Raw genomic sequence first — 23,502 nt, 5'->3', positions numbered from 1 at the left:
TGAACTGTCTGTGGAAATTAAAAAAGCATACACACGCCACAGGGAATAGTTCCAAACACTTTAGCATATTCTAAAGGGGGAACAACAGGGAGGTTACATTTTGAAAGGACACAAAAAGTATCTTATTTTAAAAGCCAATATTATATGAAAAGGGACTTGTGTCTATATAAAATGTATCTGTTATTCCAGATTTATGTGAAAAGTTGTGTTTAAACACAAGGGACCATGACAAGAAAGGCTTGGTGGTAAAATGCAGATAATTTAAATGGGATTTTACATACATCATAATTATACACGAGAAAGAAATCAACAGCACAAATCTTATATAAAATATGAAGAGGTATATTATTCCAAATGGAGCTGGGGTATCTGAGAAGTTGCTCCAACCAATTCATTTTAAATGTGTTATTCATTGTTCCCATTTTGGCGGGTAATTTGGAACCTTCATGACTTCACAAACGCTGATTAGACAATCAGAGTGCTCTCTGAGTTTAATGGTTTAACTATGTGTTTGCATTGCTATGGCTCCCTCTCGTGGAGGGTCTCGGTATTGCAGTTCCCCTCCTCCCCTCTCTGATCAACAAGCAGCACGGTGATATAATATGCTGCTAAAGCTCCCCTCAGAAGCAAAATGGCCGACAGTAAACTAACCGATCCTACAGCGTCTGACAGTCATCAAGGGTTTATGCATGTTTTGTTTACAGCTTGAGAACTACAGTCGCTCAGAAAAGGATTTTCGCCTTTTTTTCCTTTTTTACAGTTTAGATTTGGCCTACTTGCGATGTTATTTCACATTCAATTTAGCCTTGGAAGCCTCGAAGAACTAGCTTGTTAGGCTAGCTTCTTTGCTAGCCTGCTAGCGGTGGGTCTGCAAGAATTTTTGCACAGCTGCACTTTATGTCCTGTGTGATTATCGAGGTGAGTATTAAACGCAAATATGGAGCTTTTGACTTGCTTTTGCTCCACATGCGCCCGTTAACTACATTTGTGCGTCTTTATTTACGCAGCTAGCAGAACACGGGGTTCTCAGCTTGGGGGGATAGCTTTCGCTTGTTTTTGGCGTTGAAATTGCTAATAAAATAAGCGTCACAACTTGTATCATTTGGCCTTGAAGAACAACTGTGTGTTTGTTCTCTTGGTTATGTGTTTACAAAACGTGTTATGTGTGTTTCTGTTTGATTGTGAAACCTTTCGTCCAAAAACCTGTGTGGTTAACGTAAACCGCTTTACAAGATGCGACACACAGACTGCTCAGTGATCTGTCGACTCGTTCCGGTTCGGGTTCTAGTTACACGGAGCTCCGGGGGCAGCTGCTGTGACTGTTCGCCGTGTTATGCAGCGGTGTTTTGGGGTCAAGACGACGACTCCCCCCGCGTCTATATGGTGGACTAGCTAAGCATCTCCTTAGAGTCACACATGTTCGCGTTGTTTGGATAGAGTCCTGGCTAATTGCTTTTAAATATGCAGGCGTCTGGTGTGCAGGGCTGCTCGTTTATTCTTAAACTGATTAAGCTCTGCTAGTAAGTTAGAGCTCGTCATGATGAGTTAACCCACTGACTATGTGTAGACAGATAGCTGGTTAACACAGGATGTGCAGCCTGAGTAGAAAGATTTTGATTTTTTTTTTTTTGATTTTTTTTTTTTTTTTTTTTTTTTTTTTTTGTGTGATGAGCTGAGGCCTGTGTTCAAACTCTTATCATTTTAAAACATTCTTCTTTACAAAATGTTCATGTATGAAATTACTAAAAACAGCTAATCTTTAAATGTACTTTCAAATAACCAATAATTTTTTATCAACTTAGAGTCCTATTTCTATTTAATTTAAATCACTATTTTCCTTTAAAGATCCACTACAATAAAAATCACGTTCTTGGTGTTTTCTGATGATGGAAGACGTAGATATAGAAAATTGAGCTTAAAAAAGGATTTTTGAGTATTTCTTTATTCACACAAAAAAATGCTGTTTTAAAAAGCTTGTAGATGTGACGTAGGACCTACAACGGCAGGTCACAAGCTCCCTGCTCTGCTCCATTCTGATGCCTCCACTTTTAGGCAAATGGATCCACGTACGTTTTTTTTTTGTTGTCTGAGCTGGGATCTCTGTACGGCTGGATATCTCCAATATTGCTTTGCATTTTTGTTGCAGCGCTAATGTAATTTTAGGGGTGTGAGGGGCTGTAAGCTAGCAGGAGAGAGTGTAAAGAAATGGGTAACAGGAAGTGGGGGTGGGCTTACTCCGCACCAGTGGTCCTGCCCCCAACCCAGAGGTTAATTTCTAATGAACTCCTGCCGCTCTGCAGGAACTATATTCTAAAAGATATGGAAGCCATTGTGTAGCATAATTAAAAATAAAGTCAAAACCAGAAATGCTTTTTCATTTTCAAAATGAAGCTGCATTTTTTGACTCAAAATTAAAATGGAAAAGCAATCCACCAAAATGCTTTTTCATTTTCTTCTTCAACACTGCTTACTCTGTCACTTAATTAAAATGATAATGAAAATAGTATTTGACATTTCATTTTCAAAAAGGTCTCTGGTAAATGTGTAGCAAAATTCAATTAGAAATGTGTAATTTGACAAACTGGATTAACAGAAATGCTTTTTAATTTTCAAAATGTAGCTGCATCAAATGAATCGAAATTAAAAATCAATACTTCAAAATGCTTTTTCCTTTCTACTTAAAAACAGCTTATTCTATGTTATAATTAAAACGAAAATGCAAAGAAGGGATTGCATTTTCATTTTAACATCCACCCTGCGAATAGTGTCGCATTATTCAATTCGAGTAAGCATTTCCAGCGGGGCGATGACGTCAGTGCTATCTCCGTGTGTCCGGCTGCTAAGAGACAGACATGCTAGGAGCAGTGGAGCTTTGTGTTAGCGGCAGAGAAGAGGGCTTTGGGATGGTTGTGAACTTCTGATGATTTTACACAGCTTCTCAGGACTACGTAACAGCATTTATGCCTTCTGCGGACGCACCGCGGTTCGTCAAACCCCCCTGGACACGTTTTTTTTTCTTCGGACCGGCAGCCGCTTTCGCATAGCGGAGCTCAAAGCCCCGCGGCCCGAAGCTCCCCGTCGCCGAAGGCGGAAGTGCTGCTACGATCTGAGAAACCATCATATGAATTTGTGTTTCCAGTGGTGTCCAGAACAGACATTTCTAATTGAATTTTGCTACAAATTTACCAGAGAACTTTTTGAAAATGAAATGTCAAATACTATTTTCTTTATCATTTCAATTAAGTGACAGAATAATCAATGTTGAAGAAGAGAAGGAAAAAGCATTTTGGCGGTTTGCTTTTTCATTTTAATTTTGAGTCAAAAATGCAGCTTATTTTGAAAATGAAAAAGCATTTCTGGTTTTGACTTTTATTTTTAATTATGCTACACAATCACTTCCATAGAAAACAACACATTTTTGTTTTGGCTAAAACAACATACTTAAAAGTTCACTTTTACAATAGATCAAAAGATGATCGAAGTGGGACTTTAAAACCTTCATCTGTGAAATTGTATTTTTGAAAATAGATTTGAGAATTAAATCTATATTTATTCTAAAATGAACGTATTTGTAAATTTAGTTATTTATATATTTTTTGCATATGAACTAGTGGTAAGGAGTAACTGGCATTCAAATAGACCTAAATCCTTGTCTCCATTTAGAAAGGTAAAAATGAAGTTTGTATATTTTTCTCTTACACAAGTCAATACACATCTCCATACATGGTTCACAAATTGATACATAAAAGATTTAACTCACTTTGTGCTGATACATTTTATTATAATTCTTTCACCTAAATGAATACAATCTATATATTTATTATTCATAAAGTCATTGAAAATGATAATGAAAATGCCTTTTAATTTTATTACTAGCATTTTCTATTTTAAGTAACGAAGACAAAATGTCTTTAACATAAAAACTTGTCTGTCTTTTAGCCTGTTTTGTTTGTTGTGGTATTAAAAAGTGTCATTATTTTTCTTAGTTATTGTTTGAAGTGTTAACAAAAAGGGTTATCATATTTTTAATATACACAACAAACATCCAGTGTGGTTTACCTTCAGCCAATTGTAACTAACCCAGATTGGTAGAAGCAAGCTTGGAATTGGACATCTGTGTTTGCATCACATGAACATAAAAAGGCAGAGATTGTAGAGACACAACAGGAAGACAAACTGACAAAGATGGACAGCAACCGTTGATTTACTTCTCAATCAATTTCATACCTTTTTACAACATTATCTTGTTTGTATCTGTGATTTAAATGTATTTGTTTTTTCTTTTGTGGGTGTATTTTTCCTTTTTTTCTTAACTTTGTCCCTTTTTTAATTGGAAAGGGGTGGACCTGCCTGAGTTGAGGTTATTTGGTGCAGAAATATTTGCTTTGGTAGTTTTTTTCCTGTGCAAGTTTCCATGTGTTTTCACGTGTTCTCTTTGCACATGTTAACTGTTTTGGTTGGGTAGGATTCAGCCGTAAGGGCACAAACGGGGCGTCTTTCATAAAGGTGGACACATGGCTCACTCTTTAGCATTGATGCTGGCGTCCTCTGGATCGTGCTGCCTTCACAGTCCCCGCTGCCATGAAAAACACCCGACTTTTCTAGCAGGCTTTTGTGTCATGTTATTGTGGCTGCTGCGTGTGTCGTTTGTCATTTTCAATCGCAATGCTTTGCTGGGTAATGAATTATGCAACGAAGAGCCGTGCTAGCAAGGGTTGCTCCGCAGGTTTAACGCTGTAGTTTCTGGGTAACATTGGAGGTGTCAGAGTACTCTCACCCGTGATCTGATGAATGCATTTCTCCAGTTTTGAGTGAAAGCGTCTCATGATATGAAAAGTGGACATTTTTGAATTCCTAGTGGGATTCGGTGTGTCTGGAAAACATAAATAATTCAATGTGTGCATTTCTCTTTACAGACTAGAGAATCAAGAAGGGGAACAGTAGTTCATGGAAGACAAGAAAAAGAAGAAAGAAGAGAAGAAGAAAAGGGAAACTTCTCAGAAGGTAAACTATATCCTCTTATACTTTCTTTACCTTTTTACTTTTTGACTAAAGGTCATATTTTCTTTGCGTTTCTCCTGTTTCTAGGTGCCAGAACAGAAAATCAAAGGTATACGTTTTCCCTTGTTCTTTTCCTTTCTTCTGTTTTTCATGTTTTATAGGATTTTTCTTGGAATAATCCATATTTAATCAGAAATAACACGTTTTATAATGAACTTTATTATTTAAAAATAAGACATTTTAGTTGATATGCATGTTTAAAACTGATTTATTTGAAGGATGTGCATTAAAAATTATTTTATTCTGGCTCATTTGAAATAATATCTGTACCAATTTTTATTTATTTATTTATTTTTCTTAGTGCCAGAATCAGCCAAGCCCTCCTGTTCCCAGCCCCTCTCCACCCCAGGTTCAGTGTCCCCCAGCCCTGGCCCCGTCTCCCCTTCCTCCCCGAGTCCTGGTCCGGGCGGGGTTTCTGCCCAGGTTCCTCCCGGTGGCGGGAACAATGCAAAGCAGCGGACTGCTGTGGCCAACGGACAGCCCTCCTCCTCTTCCTCCTCCTCTTCTTCTCCATCTGGAAGTCAGACTTCCCAGCAGCAGCAGCGGTACATGTCCAGAGAGGTCCCACCGAGATTCCGCTGCCAGCAGGACCACAAAGTGCTACTGAAGAGGGGTCAGCCTCCGCTGTCCTCCATGCTGCTAGGCGGAGGAGTGGAGGGGGCTGCAGGAGGAGGAGGTGGTGGCTGGGCTCCCTCTGCATCCCCACTGGGCGCAGATAACAACAATACAAATGCATCTGGACATGCAGGTGAGCGTCCCAGATGAGACACACTGACTCTGATTACCTGTTTGTCCGGTAACTTTATGTTTATGAAACCTGTGGGGTTGTCTATCAGCCACAAAAATAATTAGAGGTGTTAAAATGTCTTAATCTCTGTCACTATCCTTGATTAAATCACCAGTATAAATAATTTGACACTTCTACCCCTCAGATTCCAACATGACTTCATCCTCCCCTTTACAACCCAAGTCGTCATCTTTGTGCGTCGCTGCTTTGTCGTCTTCTACTACTTCAACTTATGCAAATTCCACATGGGGGGCGGGCCCTGGCAGCCAGTCCTCTTCTCAGGGCTGCGAGAGGGTGATTGTGGATGGGACTGACCTGGAGGACTGGCCCGCCATCACAGGCGGGGCCAAACCGAGTTCTGACGGGGCTGCGGGGAGGACGCAGGAGCAGGACTGTCCCAGTAACAACAATAGTGCCTCGTGGGGTGAGAGAAGCATCCAGCAAAAGGGAGGAGTGATAGGAGAAGGAGGAGCAGGGAACACAGACAATCCCTCCCCACCTCGTTCTTCTCCTCTTTCCTCTTCTTCCTCTCTTAATGAATGTGCACAGTCGAGCGTGGGTGCGTGGGGCTCCTCCACCTCATCCCAGGTGGAGGCTGGGCCAGGATCAGCAGAGTTTTACAGTTCCAAAGTCTCCCATCTTCTTTCTGGGTCTCAGGAAGGTCCAGTAAGTGGCAGCAACAACAGCGGTGTCACTGGTGCCAACTTCAACCCCAGTGTGAACCCGTCCGCTTGGCCCGCCCTGGGACAGAGTGGAACAACCACTTCAAACAGTGACAGCCTTCCGCTCCACTCGCCCATTACTTCAGCTTCCTCATTCTCTGCCAGCACCACCCTCATCACCACTCAAACACTTTCATCTGTGAATCAAACTGGTCTCTACCAGCAGCACACTGACACAGCTGTGGGAGCCAAAAGTGAAGAACAGCAGCAGCACTTACAGAACCCAGGATCCGAACTGGGTTCAGGAGGGGGATCAAGAGAAGCAGGACCAAATCAAGAAGGCGACAATGAGGAAAGCTCTGGAGTTGTTAAGGGTGTAGAAGGAAGTGATGATCTTTCTGGTTCTTTGTCTTCCTCCTCTGTTGCCTCTTCTCGGAGATCCATGCCTCCTCTGTCCTCTGAACCAACTTTATGTGCCTCACAGGCAGATTTGTGGGGTGGAGGAGGTACTGTGACTCAAGGGCAGGAAGGGACTGTTTGGGGTTTTGGTAGTCAGGACGACAGAACGGGGTGGGGTAGGGGGAGTGGTGGGGACTCGGCAGCTCCAGCGGTATCTCAGGAAGCGTGGGAAGGAGGCGGTTCGAAAGCAGATTGGGTTGGCTCTGCCGAAAATTCAAGTAATTTAGCAATAGGAAATCAAAAAGGAGTAGATGTTAGCAGCAGTAGTGCTGGAAATGTAGGTGCTGGTGGCAGCAGTTCGGAGGACTCTGCCTCACCAAAGTTTGCTACTATGACAAAAGCTTGGGACAATCAGAAAGGGACGGAAAGTGAGGATGTTGCTGTTGGGGATTGGGTTGCAGGAGAGGTGCAGGGTGGAGTCACTGGAGGCGGAGGGCCCTCCTCCTCCAGTGGAGGTGGATCCATTGCTGGAAGCGGAGGTGAGGGGAGCGGTGGTGAACAGAAGCAGGATAGGTCCTCTTCTGCACAACTCCGCTCCACGACTCAGACGTCCGGTGCTGAAGTGGCCTTACTGAGCATGCTCAACCGGTCTGATCTGGACCCCAAGGTTCTGTCTAACACTGGGTGGGGGCAGACCCAGATCCGACAGAATGTGGCCTGGGACCTGGACAGCAAAACAGGAGGAGGGAACAGAAGTGAAGGAAACCCTTCTTCTGCATTCCCACCTGCCAGCATGAACACTACAGCCAGTCGTAGTCCTCGGTACCTGCCCAACACGGGTTCAGTACCGGGTGATTCATCTGTAGGCAGTCACTCAAGTGGCCAAAATTCTGCTTCCTCTACTGTTGAAGATGGGGGTTCTTTTATGCCTAGCAGTGCTATGAAGCCAGGCTCGTCAGATGACGATATGGAGAGCAGCACAGTTAGTGGATGGAGCAAGGCTCCACCTGAAAACCAGGCCAAAAGATGGAGGAGCGAAGAACAGCAGTGGGGCGATCGCAGAGGAGGGGGAAACAACTGGAGGGACCTGGAAGAACAGGCTAGTGGGTGGGGAGATGGCCCAGAGAGTAAAGGTACAGGGGGTTGGAAGGGTTCTGCAAAACCTGAAGCAGGGGGTTGGGGGGAGGAGTGGGGGCAGAGAGACTCTGCTACTGGGGGTGGGTGGGGAGATAGACGCAGCAAAGGTGGAAGCAAATCTGATGATGGACCATCTTGGGGGGGCGTGGATGAAGGCAGATCTCAGCGAGGAGGGTCAAGTCTGGATGAGGGCGTGTCTCACCAGGATTGGGGGAGTACCAAGCCCCTCGCCGCACAGATACCAAACAGCCAAGTCGCGCCAATGAAAGCCCCAAATCAGCAACAGCAGCAACCACACGGCCAGCGAGCGATGGGAGGACCCATGCAAGGAGGGTGGAGCAGCCGCTCAGGCGGAGGAACTGAAGGTCCACCCTCCAAGGGTCAGAACCAAAGTTTGGGCTGGAAATCTGGCCCCATCCCCCAAATTTCTGGTGGTGATACACTGGAGCCCAGTGGCTGGGAAGAGCCCTCCCCTCAGTCCATCAGTCGCAAAATGGAAATAGATGATGGCACGTCAGCATGGGGAGACCCGACCCGCTACAACAACAAGAACGTCAACTTGTGGGACAAGAACAACCCTGCCCCCGGTCAAAGTCACAGTCAGCACGCCCCTCCACCACCCATGCAGCAGCCACCCCTTAGAAGACAACCGGGGATGCAGCACAGCACCAACAAAAATGCTGGCTGTGGTGCAGCTGGTGAGAGACCACAGTCATGCACATTTGTGTTTTTCCAAACCCAAACCAGAGTTCAGTGTTAAATCCTCATACATGTCCAGGCCCAGGGATGTGGGGAGGAGGAGGCGGCCCACAAACTGTGGATGACGGCACAGCTGCTTGGGGCAAAGTGGCAGATGCAAGTTCAGGTTGGGGAGAACCAGATGAAGCCGGCAAAACATCTGGCTGGAGGAACCCTTCACCCAACCCTGGAAAACCTGGTAACAGAAATTAGTCCTACATAGTTAATATTTTTACTCTTAAAAGTCTAAGTTGTTGACTTTGTTTGGTTTTTACTTGTATAGATGATTCATCAGACTGGCAAGTTATGATAAAATGCCTAAGTAGAGCCCTCTCTGCTTTATCCTTTAGAACAATTTCCAAAAGAAAGCAGGAGTCAACGAGAAGCAACTTCTCACCAATCATCTGTTTGCGCTGCAGGAGGGAAGTCTGTTGAAGGTTGGGGAGGAAAAGGGGACAGCTCCATCTCTGCCTCCAGACACCCCAGCTGGGAGGAGGACGATGATGGCGGTGGAGTGTGGAACAGCACCGGCTCCCAGGGGAGCGGCTCCTCCTTCAGCTGTGGTGGGTGGGGTCCGACTCACGGAGGAAAGAGAGGCAGCATGAAGGTGAGCGGGGGTCTCGAAAACACACAGGTGGCTTCTTCTTTGTGTGTTTTCATTTAGCTTTCTTCCAAAAATGTTTCTCCAAATCCTGCTCACCCTTTTTCTGATTCAGATTAATGTTTGAATTTCTTTCCTAAAGAGTGGAGGAGGAGACAGCTGGGTGAATTCGGTGTCACGCCAATTCTCAAATATGGGCCTTCTGGTAAGACGTCAGTCATTTCAGTATCTCTATACCTGAGACGCACAGATTTTATATCCATGTGATTGTTTTGGCTTCCTCGTCAATGTGTCATTAATTAAAATCCAATAGAGTCTCATTTGTATTCAACAAAACGTGAGGTTATAAACTTATTTGCTGCTTCTAAGGGTGATGATTCCAGTGTTGACAAAAAGATGGAAGCAGACAAGAGAGGAATGAGCGACTATAATGGAGAGATGCGCAGAGGAGGACGAGGTGGAGGCTACCGCATGTCTGGCTCTAAAGACATGGGTTCTATGGACATGGGAGCATATGGTGACAAGGTACGTGTTTGCAAACGTTTGAGTGGTCTCCAGCAGGATCACTTTAAACAGGCTAACTTCAAAAAATCAAACTATTCAGAGCTTTTTTTCTTCTACCTGTTAGCTCTTCATCCATTGAACAGATTCAGCTTGTTGTAACCATTACATCTCCTGACTGCATTACAGTAGAAACCAATGCATTCTTTTGTGTTTTATTTTGGTGAGAATGTCACTTTTCCTGTTGCAGATAGACACATTCTAGTATTTGTCCTCTCTGTGTAGAGCCACTCGCAAAAATGACACGTTGAAAATCACTTTAAATACCACATGCGAGTGAAATAAAACAGATTTATTTCAGGTGAGCTATTTATTTTAAACAGCTTCAGAAGGCTGACATTTGATTGTGGGACATTATGTAGGGAATTAAAATTGTTGTTATTGTGAAATGTTGGTGGGTTTGGTGAAGGATACATTCATTTCAATGTACCCTCATACATTTAAAAGCAGTTTTGGTCTGTATGTCTGTCTCTCAAAAATATCAAAGGCAGGTTTGAGAAGTGTAAAATGTTCAAACAGGTAAACAGTTTTTTCCGTGTTTGCAGATTATATGTTAAACATTTTAAAGAATTATGTTTAAAAAAAGATGAGCCTTGTCATTAAAGGTTGCTGGAGTAGTCATTTCTACTTTTACTTGAGTACTTTTTCCTACCAATACTTATACTGATTGATATTTGAGTGTTATTCCGACAGTATAACAGATCTTTTGGCTAAGTGTACGTACTTGAATTTGAAATAACTTTGCAAGTCTTTCATTGAACCTGCAGAAATCCTTTGACATCTGTGATTCTTTTTCCACATTGTTCCTGTTGCTCTAAGTTTGTGTGACAATAACTTTACGATTTTTGTGTTTTGGTTTGGACCAAACAGTTGCACTAATCTTCAGTCTGATCAAATGAAGTTTTTTCAGACGTTGTTTCTTCACCATCTTCTTGCTGTCACAGGTGGGGGGCCACGGAGTGTTTGCTCCCAGCGGAGGAGGAATGCCTCCACCTCGAGGGATGCACCAGCCCAGCATCCATGCGATGAACCCGTCCCAGGGATTACGTGCTCAAGTGCCTCATCAGTTCTTGTCGGCTCAGGTCTGTTTTCATTTCTTCTTTGACCCGTTTTCTTAAAGTGTGTTTGCAGACAGAGGTTTGGGTGGTTTATGAACAGAACATTGCGTCTGTGTGTTTGCAGACATTCCAAATTCTGTGACTTTAAAAGTTGGTGGTCCTCCAAATAAAGCTTCACCCTCTTCAAATGTTTTTCTTTTTTGCGCAGTAATAATACAGTGCAGTAATAAATGGTATAAAGACAATTTTACAAAGCAAGAAATGTTTTGTTGAGCAAGAATTAGGGCTAAATGCCAATGAAATTGGTAAAAATGAATTTCTTCAATTTATACTCATCTTGTCCACTTGAATATTGAAGATGATTGTTTTCAACAAACATTTCTAAAATTTCTAACATGTCACTTCTAACGTCTGGACTTTACTCTCGTCAAAACTTTTTTTATTGCTGGTTTCCTTTAATCCAGTTTTTCTTCTAATCGACTTTTAGAATCAGAGCAATCTACTGCCTTATTCACAAACGGTGTTTTGGTTGTGATGGTCAAACTGCTGGCTTTGGTTCAAGAAAATGTGCCACAGAAGCTTTTAAACAGAAGTGTAGATCTAAGTCCAGTCTGTTGAAAAGTCTGTGTTTCAGAAATATTCCACAACTTTCCTAATAACCAAGTCATTGTGCTTTTGTAAAGAAAGGAGGCTTCCTTTTATTTCATGCTTGAAAGTCCCACTCCAGTTATTTTTGATCTATTGCAAAAGCATTAAAATTATGGGGAAAAAGTTTTTTTTTCTGTCAATCTGCTCCTCTTTAGTAAATCTGTCTTTTTCTCAGCAGGTTTGAATTTGATTTTACAGTTGGTTCAGACTACAGGTGACTGACTGAAACCCCTCTTCTCATAGGGGCGTTTTTCAGTAAGAAAACAGAAACTACTCATTTGTGATTAAAAATAAACATTTTATAGACGGTGTGAAAAAACGGGAAAAGCGGAGAGCAAAGATGGATTACAAATCAATACAGGAATTCCTTTGAAAACAAAACTGGTGTTTTATCTGGAATCATTATGTTGTGACTTCCTCTCTTGTTTGCATTTAATGTGATATTATTTTTAAAATGCCCGTAGTTTGTCTTTGTAAAATACTGGAATCTTTTGTTTAGGACATTTCATTTTTATCTACCATCCAACTTGTCTGGTGAGTCAAAAATCAGATTTTTGGTCTCGGGGATTAAGACTTCAAACGTGGAGCATCAAACCAACCCCAGCAAAATCTGTTTCAAGGTTGTTTCTCCCAAAAATGCTCTGCAGAGTGCATTCTAGTAATTCTCAAGCTAGCAGGAGCACTTAAAGCATCTGCTGCATTGTTCTGCAAACATTTTTACAGCTTGGATTTAGTTGAACTTTGTGTTGGAGCCAATTTCCAAAGGGGATGGTTAAATAAAATGGGTTTAGTTAAATTATTCCATCATTTGTCATTTTTGTTAGGGAAAGTAAAAAGCAGGGAGACAAAAATCAAAAATCAAATTTGGAAGGGAAAATTTGGGAGATTTTATTTTTTGGCCACAGCTCTAAAAAAGCATGATCACAGCTGATGAGCTTCTTTCTTGTCGTTGTGTAAACCTCTGAATTTGAATGTCTTGTCAATTGAAAAGTATCACCACACTTTGAAGTCAAATGAGCTGCATTCAGTTGCTGCCTTTTACTCGATTAGATTTCTTCTGACAGACTTCATTCCTATTTATGTGCTGCACCGCCACTTTCTCTGCTCATTCGCCCTCCTGATTGGTCAAAGTTAGCTTATTATTCAGAGCACATTCATTTCCTGTGAGGACGGCATGGATGTAAGCTCATACATCTGAAATAAATCCCGACAGCCGAACGAGGTGTTTGTTTTTGTCATGGTTTGAGTCACCCGTCCCACCACGTTCCTGTAACCTGCAGGTTCCTGGTCCAATGCTAAAGCAGATGCCCTCTCCTGGTGGCAGTGTGGGTGGAGTTGTTGGAGGAGTCGGCGGTGTCGGCACAGGGGTCGGCGGTGTTGGTGGAGGAGTGTTCCCTCCTCAGATTTCACCACAGCAGCTAGCAATGCTTGGAAACATATATCCCCACATGCAGCAGTTCCATCTGGTACGTGCAAAATGTGCCACATTGTGACACTGCAATGAAAAGCCTTTACACTTTCTTTAAAACGTGTTTAACTTTTCCACCTGCCGGCCCCACAGGCCTGCCAGCTTTTGCTACAACAGCAGCAGCAGCAGCAGCAGCAACAACAACAACAGCAGCAGCAGCAGCTTCTGCAGAACCAGAGGAAGTTTCCTCCGCCTCTCAGACAGCAGCCAGACCCACAGCAGGTGAGTGCTTTCAATACATGCACAACTTTGTATGTGTTCTAAGTGATGCTGGTCTGATACGAAACTGATTTTATGAACAACAAAACATACAAAGTTTCGTTTACTTTTTTAGATTTTTTATAAAAATATCAATGAAATAAATGACACAGTTGTGTATTTTTTTGACAACCATTGTTGGGCTTTAATTACAACTTTAGTTGTTATTTTGCTTTATCTGAACAGTTGTTTGCTAAATAGAGGTGGGTTTTTAAAAACTGAACACACAATTTGATCTTTAACATGGACTTTTATTTTCTATTATACCATGGTCTGGCTCGATTCTGATTGGCTGCTGGGTGTGCGAAAAAAATCAGAATCAGAATTACTTTATTGATCCCACACGTGGGAAAGAATAAGAATAATATAAAAAAAAACAAAAAAAGTATCATAAATGTATAGAATAAGGTGGTATAATTAAAAAAGTTATTTACAGACAGTAAAAAGATGTGCTCAAAAAAAAAGTGCAACGGTTATCTATTGTATTGTGAGTCATTATACAGTGTTATTGAATTGGGTAGGAAGGATTTCCGGTACTGGGCAGTTTTGGAGCGGAGCTGTCTGAGCCTCCTAAAGATGGAGCTCCGCTGTTTATCCAGAACAGGGTGGAGAGGATGGTCTGTGTTGTCCATGATGGATAAGATCTTAAAGTCTTGAAAAAGTGATATACCACAGGATAACCGCACAGTGAAAGAAGTTCCGGTCACATAGCTTAAATCAGTGTTTTTCAACCGGTGTGCCGTGGGAGATGGTCAAGTGTGCCGTGGAGAATTGCCCTCATTCACTGATCTAAAAACATTTCCCATCAGGAAATCAGCTCTTTGTTCATCCAAACAGGTCCTGATAAAACACTGAGTAGTTAGGAATATAAACGATCATAAAATACTTTTTTCTTTGTGTTTATTTGATTCTATTAAAGACATTTTGATAAGAATGACGGTAACGCGAAATAGCTGCAGCTATAACTGTGTAAGGGAAAAGTCCCGCAGCTTTTACTGTCTCCACGACTCCACCAATCATTCTTGAAGGCTTAATCACATGTCATCAGTCTGACCAATCAGAAGTGGTTAAAGTCTCCACTTCCTTGTTCCAATTTAGCTCATAACTCAGTCAGTTCCGACAAAAACACCAGCTAAAGCTCGTCTTTAGCTGGTGTCAAAACAGACTATGAGTTTCTGCTTTTTTTTTTTTTTTTTTGGGATGCTGGTGTGCCGCGGGATTTTTGTCAAGGTTAAAGTGTGCCGTGGCTCAAAAAAGGTTGAAAAACACTGGCTTAAATGTTCGGTATCACTGTGCTGGCTTCTTTAAAAAAAACTTTTGCTTCATCATCTGGACAAAAAAGATGTGAACTTTCTTTCTGAACTGATACTTTTTTCAACCCATCAGGATGATCAGTATAGATATATCGCTTTATATTGCAGAATCTTGACTGCAGCACGCAGCACCACGTCATAAATAGTCCGCTTTTCGTTTAAAAAGCTATCTAAATCGGAAAAAAACAATAATTAAGGACTAAAAACGGGTCAATATTTATTTCTTTTGAAAGTGACCATGGCATAAGCGGGTTAATGGCCTTCGAAATATGCATTATCACTTTTTAACGCACTTCGCGGAAGCAACCGTCCGACGCGAAGGCTTCCACGGCGTGCGTTAAAAAGTGATAATGCACCCTTTGTCGGCCATTAACCCTTACTTAAACTTTTACATTTTTTCCCCAACTCTTGTTCTTTTTACAGCATGAGTTATGAGAAAACAATATTCAATGACAAATGAAAATGTTAAATTGAAATGTTAAAAATGTATTTATTATTGTATGAAATTGACCATCAGTATATTGACAGGGATAGTGATCATTATGTCCCCTGTTTATACAACGTTGTGCTTTTTTTGCTTGATGTTTTTATGAATATTGCATTCATGGCTGTTGGGTTTTCTCTTGAATGTTGCTCTTTGCAGCTTGCAAGGATTATGGCTATTCTGCAACAGCAGAGGCAGCAGCAGGGTGGAGTTGGTGGGGCAGCGCAGGGAGGGGGGGGCTCCAAACTGTCCCCATCTCACCTGGGTGGAGGACTGTCCAAACAGGCCATGGTAGACCCCCTGACACATCCGGGCTTGGGGGGACCGTTATCAGATCCTTATGCCAAATCACAAGGCATGTATCCTGGTGAGTGCAGCTGTGTTCTCCCCATCCAGCCCAAATAAGGAGAAGAACTCACTTACACTTTAAATGGTTGGTAGGATGGAATCATGCAATTCTAAATGTCTACATTTGTTCTTGAAGGTCTGGCACCTGGCAGCAACCTGTCAGCACTGGAGCTGAGTCCCATGATGGGGGGGATGAAGGACATGGGGGGACAGCAGTCTCGCTTTAAATGGATGATGGAGGAACACTCTCCAGCTCCCTCTCCCCCAGACCCAACCCCTCACAAGAATGGTGGGCTTGTGGATTCCCCGCAGAATATTTTTCGTTTTCATATAAGGAAATGACTAACTTTGAAACCTTCCCTTAGGCCCTTTGCCCAGCTCCATAAAGGTCAGAGGAGGGTCCCCCTTCTCCCAGTATGAAATGCTGGGCAGCGAAGGTGTGGGAATTCCCCCTCAGGGTTCTGCAGACAACTGGCACCGCACTCCTGGGAGCAAAATGGGAAACAAACCTGCCACTTCAAGCTGGCCACCAGGCAAGTGTATATATATTTATATATATGTAGTTCATACATGAAATTAAGGATGATTAAAACCTTTTGTTCTGTGGTGACAGAGTTCCAGCCTGGTGTGCCCTGGAAGGGAATCCAAAGCAGTGGAGACCCAGAATCTGATCCCTACATGACCCCTAGAAGTGTTCTAGGCTCTCCAGGATCCCCAAACCTTAATGACCCTGACCACCAGTTGCTGCGAGACAACATAGGTAGAAAGCTCAATGTTTTGTGTATAAACTGCTGATTTGAACTGTGCCAACTTGTTCCTATTCCTGCAAAGAATGAAGCAGTGACACTAATAGGCTATTGAAATTTTACCAAGTAGCAAATTAATATGATACGGCGGAATGAGCCTGAAGCTAGGGCTGTGACGATAACCGCATGAGGTCATCACCGCGACACCACGCCCCCTGGTGGTTCATCACCGCGGTGATGAAAAATTCAACACCGTCACAGCTCTACCTGAAGCTTAATTGTCAGCTGCAGTTATGAAGTTTGACTCATTCCTGGAGCCTGATGTTAAATCGGTTAACAGCTGTAATCCCTGCAGCTGTGTTAATGTCAGTGTCTTTCCCCAAACACAAAAAATATCTAAAAGAAAAAACCTAAAATTAATACATTTCCATATTTCATATTTGCCCACATACAGTACATGCCGTGGTTTGGGATTGTTTTAGTCATAAGCCTCATGCTGAACGTTTAGACCGGTCAGGTAGTGCGAGTTGCCCGTGCAATAACGGATAAAACCAGTGTGGTTTTAAAAATCCTCACCACAGGTTTTGAATTGCAACATCTAAAGAGCCTTAAATCAGGTGGGTGGGGGGGTGGAATACAAATGTTGGAATTCTTTAGCAGCCTAGATGCTGCATTTTTCGGACTTTCCTCATTTTTAGCAGGGAAGTTCTTTTTCCTTTTTCAACATTGAGAGCGTAACTGCAGACGAACATCATAAAGCACCATGGAATGCTCCTATAGGGAAGCTGTCTCATAAAACCCCAGAGTTTATCCAGCATTTGCGTGGAATGATGTGCTCATCGCCAAGAACACTAAAAAACGAGGAAGCATGAGGGTCAAGTTAGGATATGTCTGACTGCTGTGAGCATTACTGTACGTCACTGCATGCAAGTTCCAGAAATGAAAAATAAATCTTTTGGATTTTGTGTTTTCCAGGGCCAAACCCCCCCCTCAACACCTCGCTGCCTTCACCTGGTGCCTGGCCCTACAGTGCCTCTGAAAGCTCCCTGAGCAATGCACACAGCGCAGGTATTTCCTGTTTTCTACAATATTTACTTTTTGCAGATCTGCTTAGGAATGCTCCTCCATTCCATAAATAGTTGACGTTTTTTTGTTTTATAACTGTACTTGAACATTTAAAGAAACCCTTTTGCTGTATTTAGGTTATTATTTATATAAAGATTAAAATCTGTTTCAATGTTGGGATTTCTGCAGTGTTTTTCAAATCTTTTTACCCGCCTCTCCTCCCCACATCTCCTTCAGGAAAGTACTCTGAGTACAAGCCCAGCTGGCCTCCAGAGCCCATCGGACAAAATAAATTATGGAAGACTAATCGCAACAGCTCGCAGCTGCCACGCCCTCCTCCTGGCCTTACCAATCAGAAACAGACCTCACCCTCTCCGTGGGGAACTGGAGTTCCTCGGTTGGCCAGGAGCTGGGGAGGGGGCGGGATCAATCAAGAGTCAAGATTTGGGCCAGGTATTTATTTATCATCATCATTTGGTGATTTGTTAGGCTTTCTTGCCAGAGTTTATAAGGCCCAATTTACACTGCATGGTTCAAGTGACCTAATTCCGATTTCTTTTCCTCTCGTGTGGGACAGATCGGATATGACCGGTGAACGTGTAAGCAGGACAAAAGCGCATGGATTCTGATTTTCTCAGATCGGATTCAGGCCTCATTCATATGTGCAAATAAATCGGATACGAATCGGATGCGTGCATTTGCGTGTGCCATGTAAGCAGACAAATTGGATATTCCCCAGTAAATGCGAGTCGTACGTCAGTGACAACAACTCAAGACAACACCAACTGAGATCACATGACTTATTAAGGTGCTTTTGTGCGCTAATTTTGCTGTTCGAGGACAGCTGGAGCTCTGGAACAGGCTTGAAGCCGTATATTCTTTGCTTGGATCAAACTGTTAGTACAGCACAATGTCTGCAAACACTTCCTCACTCAAAACTCAGAGAGAGCACATAAGCCAGCCGAGCAGCCCTTCTTTTTCCTCTCCCGCGCATCCCCTCTCGTCCGCCTGCCTCATCCAGGAGCGCCCAAGGCAACGCCTCCTTCTGTCGCTGCGTTGCCTCCATGACAACTGCAGTGGCACACAAAAAAAACAACAAAATGGGGAGGGTTTCATCACGCTAAATGTTTGCCGTTTGGACCAACACGCATCTTCTAAATGTGCTTTTATTACTGTTATTATTGTTACATATTTTTTAAAATCCGTGCGGTCAGTGCCCAGATCCGCGGAAGGCGGAAATGCTGCTACGTAGTCCTCAGAACGTCTACGTTTGATAACTTTCAGGATTGTATAGTGTAAATGCAAAAATCGGATACGGGTCACTTTTAAAAGATGATGTAAGCGGGTCGTCAAAAAAATCGGATATAGTCAGAAAATCGGATTTTGGCATCAAGACCTGTAGTGTAAATGCAGCCTAAATGTACTTGATCCTGTTTCCCCGTAGGCGCAGCTTGGAGTGATGGTACTTCCTCTAGAAGCAGCTGCTGGTTACTGCTGAGCAACCTGACTCCTCAAGTAAGAAATCACTGAACTGCAGGAAAAGCCACAATTATCATTTGTACACTCTAAATCAAAATCTGTTAAAAATAATTTAAAACAAAGTCAGGCAAACATCAGATCACAATCGGGCTTCAGACACCAGGGCCCCCTCTGGTGGTGACAGATGGCAAAGAAGCTAGAACACTAAAAATGCAGCATAGTACCACAATTATTAGAGCTACTTATTTAAATCTGTGTCAAGAATAAGGTTAAGGTTTGGAAGATCATGACAAATGTGTCAGAGGAAACATACATGTTGTCCAGTCTAACTGAATAGAACACAGACAAAAAACAATGTCTGGCTTCTTTTAGGAATCAACTGTATTTAATAAGTATACATTAAAAAAGGCTTATTTGTGTGATAATGTCCTAATTTTTAAAGGAATGAGTAATTATGATGCAAAGGTTGAACCTGAACAAGCCCTTATAATTTATTTTTTTACATTAATTTGTCCTAACTGAGCCTTAAAGGTAAAAAATGAAATCAAGTTTGTTTAAATTTTTGAGTTACATGGGGAAAATGAGGATGTTTTCAAATGTTTGAGCTAAAATGCAAATGCTGACATAAGGTTTTGAGGATTTAAAAATATACTGCTTGAAGACGGTAGATATTACAGCTCGATTGTTGAGGTTCTTCCTGACTTTGAAAACATTAACTCAGAGACAAGAAGCAGAGAGGAAGGTTCTCTTTAGAAGTGATGAGGATGGATACGATCAGGAATGAATCCATCAGAGGAACGCCTCATGTGAGATGTTTTGGAGATAAATACAGGGAAGCAGAATGAGATGGAGGAGGAACAGTGGTGATGTTGGTAAAAGGATGCTGAGGTTGGAGCAGCCAGCAAAGACGGATGGAGAAAGATCAAAGAGAAGGTTCATGGATGTAGTGAAGGAGGACACGGGGGTGGTTGGTGTGACCGAGGAGGATGCAGAGGATTAGATGGAGGAATATGGTTCACTGTGGTGACCCCTAAAAAGAACCCCTGAAAGATGAAGCAGAAGAAGCTGAGTGTTTGTTGACACGCTGGACGTCTAGAAATGTTTACAAGTCGTGCATAGTTGTTAAGTTGCGCCCCGTGCATTTTTCTACTCTTTTGCCCATATCTTGCTGAGTTTTTGTCTCTCAAAAATATTCTTGTAAATTTTGAATGTGTGAGTTCTTTTTATGAACTGAAATGAAATGTATGAAGACGCACCGAAGCGTGTGTGAGCCTTTTTCTCCGTGTGTGGTTAAACTCTGAAATTATTGCTTTGGAGTTTGAATAAACTTGTGAATGGGGCCCAACGCTTATTACAGCCTTAAAGCTGAGTTCCTTTCTGTTATTTCGGATGCTGTTTCATAGAACTGGACTTGGAGATGTGGTTCACTTCTTCTGGATTCATTATACGAGTACTACCCCTGTTTGAGGGGGTTTTGGTTTTTCAGTAAAAAGATTGTTTAAATGAAAAGTCAAAATTGTAAACGGGTCCGTCATTCATTGACTGTTTCCAAAGCACCTTTTGTCTCGGCTCTAAAAGTGTTTTGCTGCTTCAGAACGGGTCAGACCGTAAAGCTGGAGCAGGTGTACGTTCATGTATTAGGCCTGTGTTCTCACTTCTGTGTTCTGCTTAAGCCTGTCTTACGCAAATCAACATAACAATGCATAACCCAGCTATAATTGGATTGTGAAGGCGGATGAGCCATTAAGTAAGTTATCTAATTAATCCATGGAGATAAAATGCTCCTCAGGTGTTTTTATCATGTGCCATGCAGAAGCCATTGTTGGAAAAGCTTGGATATTAACAGTTTCATTTTCTATGACCGTACCTGCTGTTTTTCCTCTAACAACAGTTCCTAATTGTTTAACCCAGAAGCTTTAACTACAGTGTTGACATTCTTTCAACTACCGTAACTCTTCAACTGTTTTATGCAATTAATCTAATTCCAGCAGATTCGGAAAAGCAGCTTAGTGCGGACGGATGTGCAACACTTTATAGTAGAGATGTTTCTACGCAGTTGACATAAACAGCTGATTCTGACGAGGAGAAAAGTGACTGCGCCGTTAAGCAACACTTCACTTTAGCAATTTGTTTCATGTGGGTGTAAAGCCCATATGAAACGCCGCTTTTCTCCACGACAGAATCAGCTGATTCATGTTGATTGCCTAAACGAGCGAAAATTTATGTCAAAGAGTGGAGGTTATTTAAGGGCTGCCAGCAATATCTCAGGAGGTTACTGGGTTAAGCACACTGACATATTTGATCCAAACCATTTTAAAGCATTCATGCAATTGTGGTTGTTTTGCTGTTAGTATTTGCTTTGGAATTGTGACAAAGTACACTCTTGATGTTTTGCATTAGTTAACTTTATTTGCTCATTTCCTCTTCAGATCGACGGCTCAACATTGCGGACGATCTGTATGCAGCATGGCCCCTTGCTCACCTTCCACCTGGGCCTCACGCAGGGCAGCGCTCTGATTCGTTACAGCACCAGGCAGGAAGCGGAGAAGGCCCAGGGTGCACTGCACATGTAGGTTCATCAGTGTCTTTGCTGACACACGAAAGAAAATTCTGAATGAGAATCTAAAGCTTTCACTGCTCCCTCACAGGTGTGTTCTGGGCAACACCACAATCCTGGCAGAGTTTGTGAGTGAAGAAGAAGTTGCGCACTATTTTGCACATTCCCAGGCTGGAGGGGCAGAAGGGGCCAGCTCAGGTGGAGCAGCAGGCAGTGGGGCACCTGGTTCTGCTGGAACAGGCACAACTGTGGCCAGCAGTGGCGGAAGCTCCCCTGGGAGTGAACGGGCAGCCGTGGGCACGTCTTCTGGAGGAAATGGGAATGGGGGTGGGGGAGACGAAGGTGGCACTTCCGTTCTTGGTGGCGTGAGGTCCTCCGGCACTGGCTGGCAGAGCCTCGATGGTACCGGCCCTTCTTCTGAAACCCCTGCAGCTCAAGGGCCTGGACTGGGAATATTTTCTCAGTGGAGCACCAACGGAGCTGGAGAGGGGGCAGTTGTTGGAGTGGACACTGGGAGGTCTGGCCTATGGGGGGGCATGACCGCAGGATACCCAAGCAGCAGCCTGTGGGGGGCACCACAAATGGAGGAAAGGCACCAAATGGACAGCCCTGCTGGATTGTTGCCTGGCAACTTGTTGGGGGGAGGAGCTGATTCCATATGATGAGCCCTCTGTTTGTGGGTTTGGACACACATATGGTATACACTGGGATAAATATGTACTTAATATGGCACACACACCCTTACATGGTATGCATATTAATGTACTACATACATAAACCTGCATACGTAAAAGTAGTATGCATAGTACATAATGCAGAAATGTGAGACTTGCTTACACATTCTCATGGCCAGACTTAAGCTATTATTAAGAATAAATAAATGCAGGGACTGTTAGACGTGTATACAGCCTTTTTCCACAGATGAAGATTTCAACTGCTTAGACTTGAAACCTAAAAAAGAATGAAAAGTCGGTCTCAAAGACTTGACTGGATTGCAGTGTGCTTAGTAAATAGGGGGCTTTGTAACTGATTTACATAGACATGCACACACCAAATACAGAGAAGCCTTCAGACAGACAGACAGGCACTGTAAACAGCATTACCTTCATCGTAAAATAATTTCAAACTCTGTGATGTGAGGTCTAAAGTGCAGTTTGTATTCACATCCCCTTAAAGATGGAGAGCGAATTCAGACACATGCAAACAGCTCTGGTTGACAGCAGAACTGTATCTAACTGTGTATGTTGGTTTTTTGTTTGTTTTTTTGGTTTTCTGTTTGTATGATTTTTACTTTTTGAACAGTACAAACATTGAAAAATGTCATTGTTCTGTTTTCAAGATGCTGACCTCCTACTGTTGTATTTCACGCACTCTTTCTCTGTTGTTCTCTCTTGAACATGTTTGTTACTGTTGCAGTGATATTTGTTAAATTGCTGGCAGTTTCAGGCTAAATGCATTTCTCCATGTGTCGATACTGTGTGCAGTATCATGCACACTATACGAGTATGAGTGAGACTGAGACCAAGTAAGTGGATTAAACCACCGCATTTGTTGTGCGTACGTGTGTGTGCAAGTGTGAGGACGGTGTGTGTGCATGTTAATGCCTGTCATAATGTGGGCAAGGCTGCTTACTATACATAAGGTCTATACAAAATATTTTGAGTGCATTTGGTATACTGCTGACTGTGTGTTCGGAAATATTGGCACTAATGCTTTTTTTCTTCTCATTTGAAGTTTTGTTTTTTAAGGAGATGTCTTTTTTTTTTATTGTCTGACCTGCAATAATAAAAAAAAACATTTTAATGACACAAAGAGCTGAAGGTATATGCGTTTTAGAAAATGGACATGCCAAATCTTAACTGTGTGGAGTGGGAGGAATGGGTGGGGGGTTCGTTTACAGAGTAAGCGTTACGTACGTTTTTAATGTTCTGTTGTTGTGTATTCATTTTAAATTAAGACAGGCTTTAACACTCCTGTTCAGTGTTTCGTTTTGAGATTTTACAAAGGAAAAATTTATTTAAACATTGAGAACAAGATTAATAAAGAAGAAAGTTTTGGCTTCTAAGTGTGTCTTTGTTCATTTATATACACTCATCCACACAGTTGGGGGGGGGGGGGGGAGACATTTCACC

At 42.6% G+C, this 23,502-nt stretch overlaps 1 protein-coding gene across 2 annotated transcripts; it reads left to right on the top strand.

Annotated features, from left to right (window-relative positions):
* Positions 1 to 493: 493 nt before the first annotated feature.
* On the top strand, positions 494 to 23,435 carry LOC101171336 (trinucleotide repeat-containing gene 6B protein). 2 transcript variants are annotated; one of them, XM_023957956.2, is made up of 21 exons: positions 494 to 918; positions 4,917 to 5,004; positions 5,089 to 5,110; positions 5,363 to 5,809; positions 5,994 to 8,744; positions 8,825 to 8,983; positions 9,204 to 9,391; positions 9,528 to 9,590; positions 9,755 to 9,910; positions 10,891 to 11,028; positions 12,933 to 13,118; positions 13,214 to 13,342; positions 15,335 to 15,542; positions 15,660 to 15,812; positions 15,889 to 16,056; positions 16,137 to 16,283; positions 17,245 to 17,337; positions 17,572 to 17,787; positions 18,779 to 18,849; positions 21,243 to 21,382; positions 21,462 to 23,435. In XM_023957956.2, the coding sequence occupies exons 2-21, from the start codon at positions 4,948 to 4,950 to the stop codon at positions 22,030 to 22,032; spliced, it is 6,063 nt and encodes a 2,020-aa protein (XP_023813724.2). In that variant the 5' UTR covers positions 494 to 918; positions 4,917 to 4,947; the 3' UTR covers positions 22,033 to 23,435. The 2 variants fall into 2 exon arrangements, with proteins under 2 accessions (XP_023813724.2, XP_023813723.2); XM_023957955.2 differs by having other exon boundaries at positions 9,135 to 9,391.
* Positions 23,436 to 23,502: the final 67 nt, after the last annotated feature.

This window comes from Oryzias latipes, chromosome 8 (assembly GCF_053564925.1).
Source record: "Oryzias latipes strain Hd-rR chromosome 8, Olatipes_Hd-rR_3.1".
Classification (NCBI taxonomy): domain Eukaryota; kingdom Metazoa; phylum Chordata; class Actinopteri; order Beloniformes; family Adrianichthyidae; genus Oryzias; species Oryzias latipes.
This window is presented reverse-complemented; position numbering and strand designations above follow the sequence as displayed.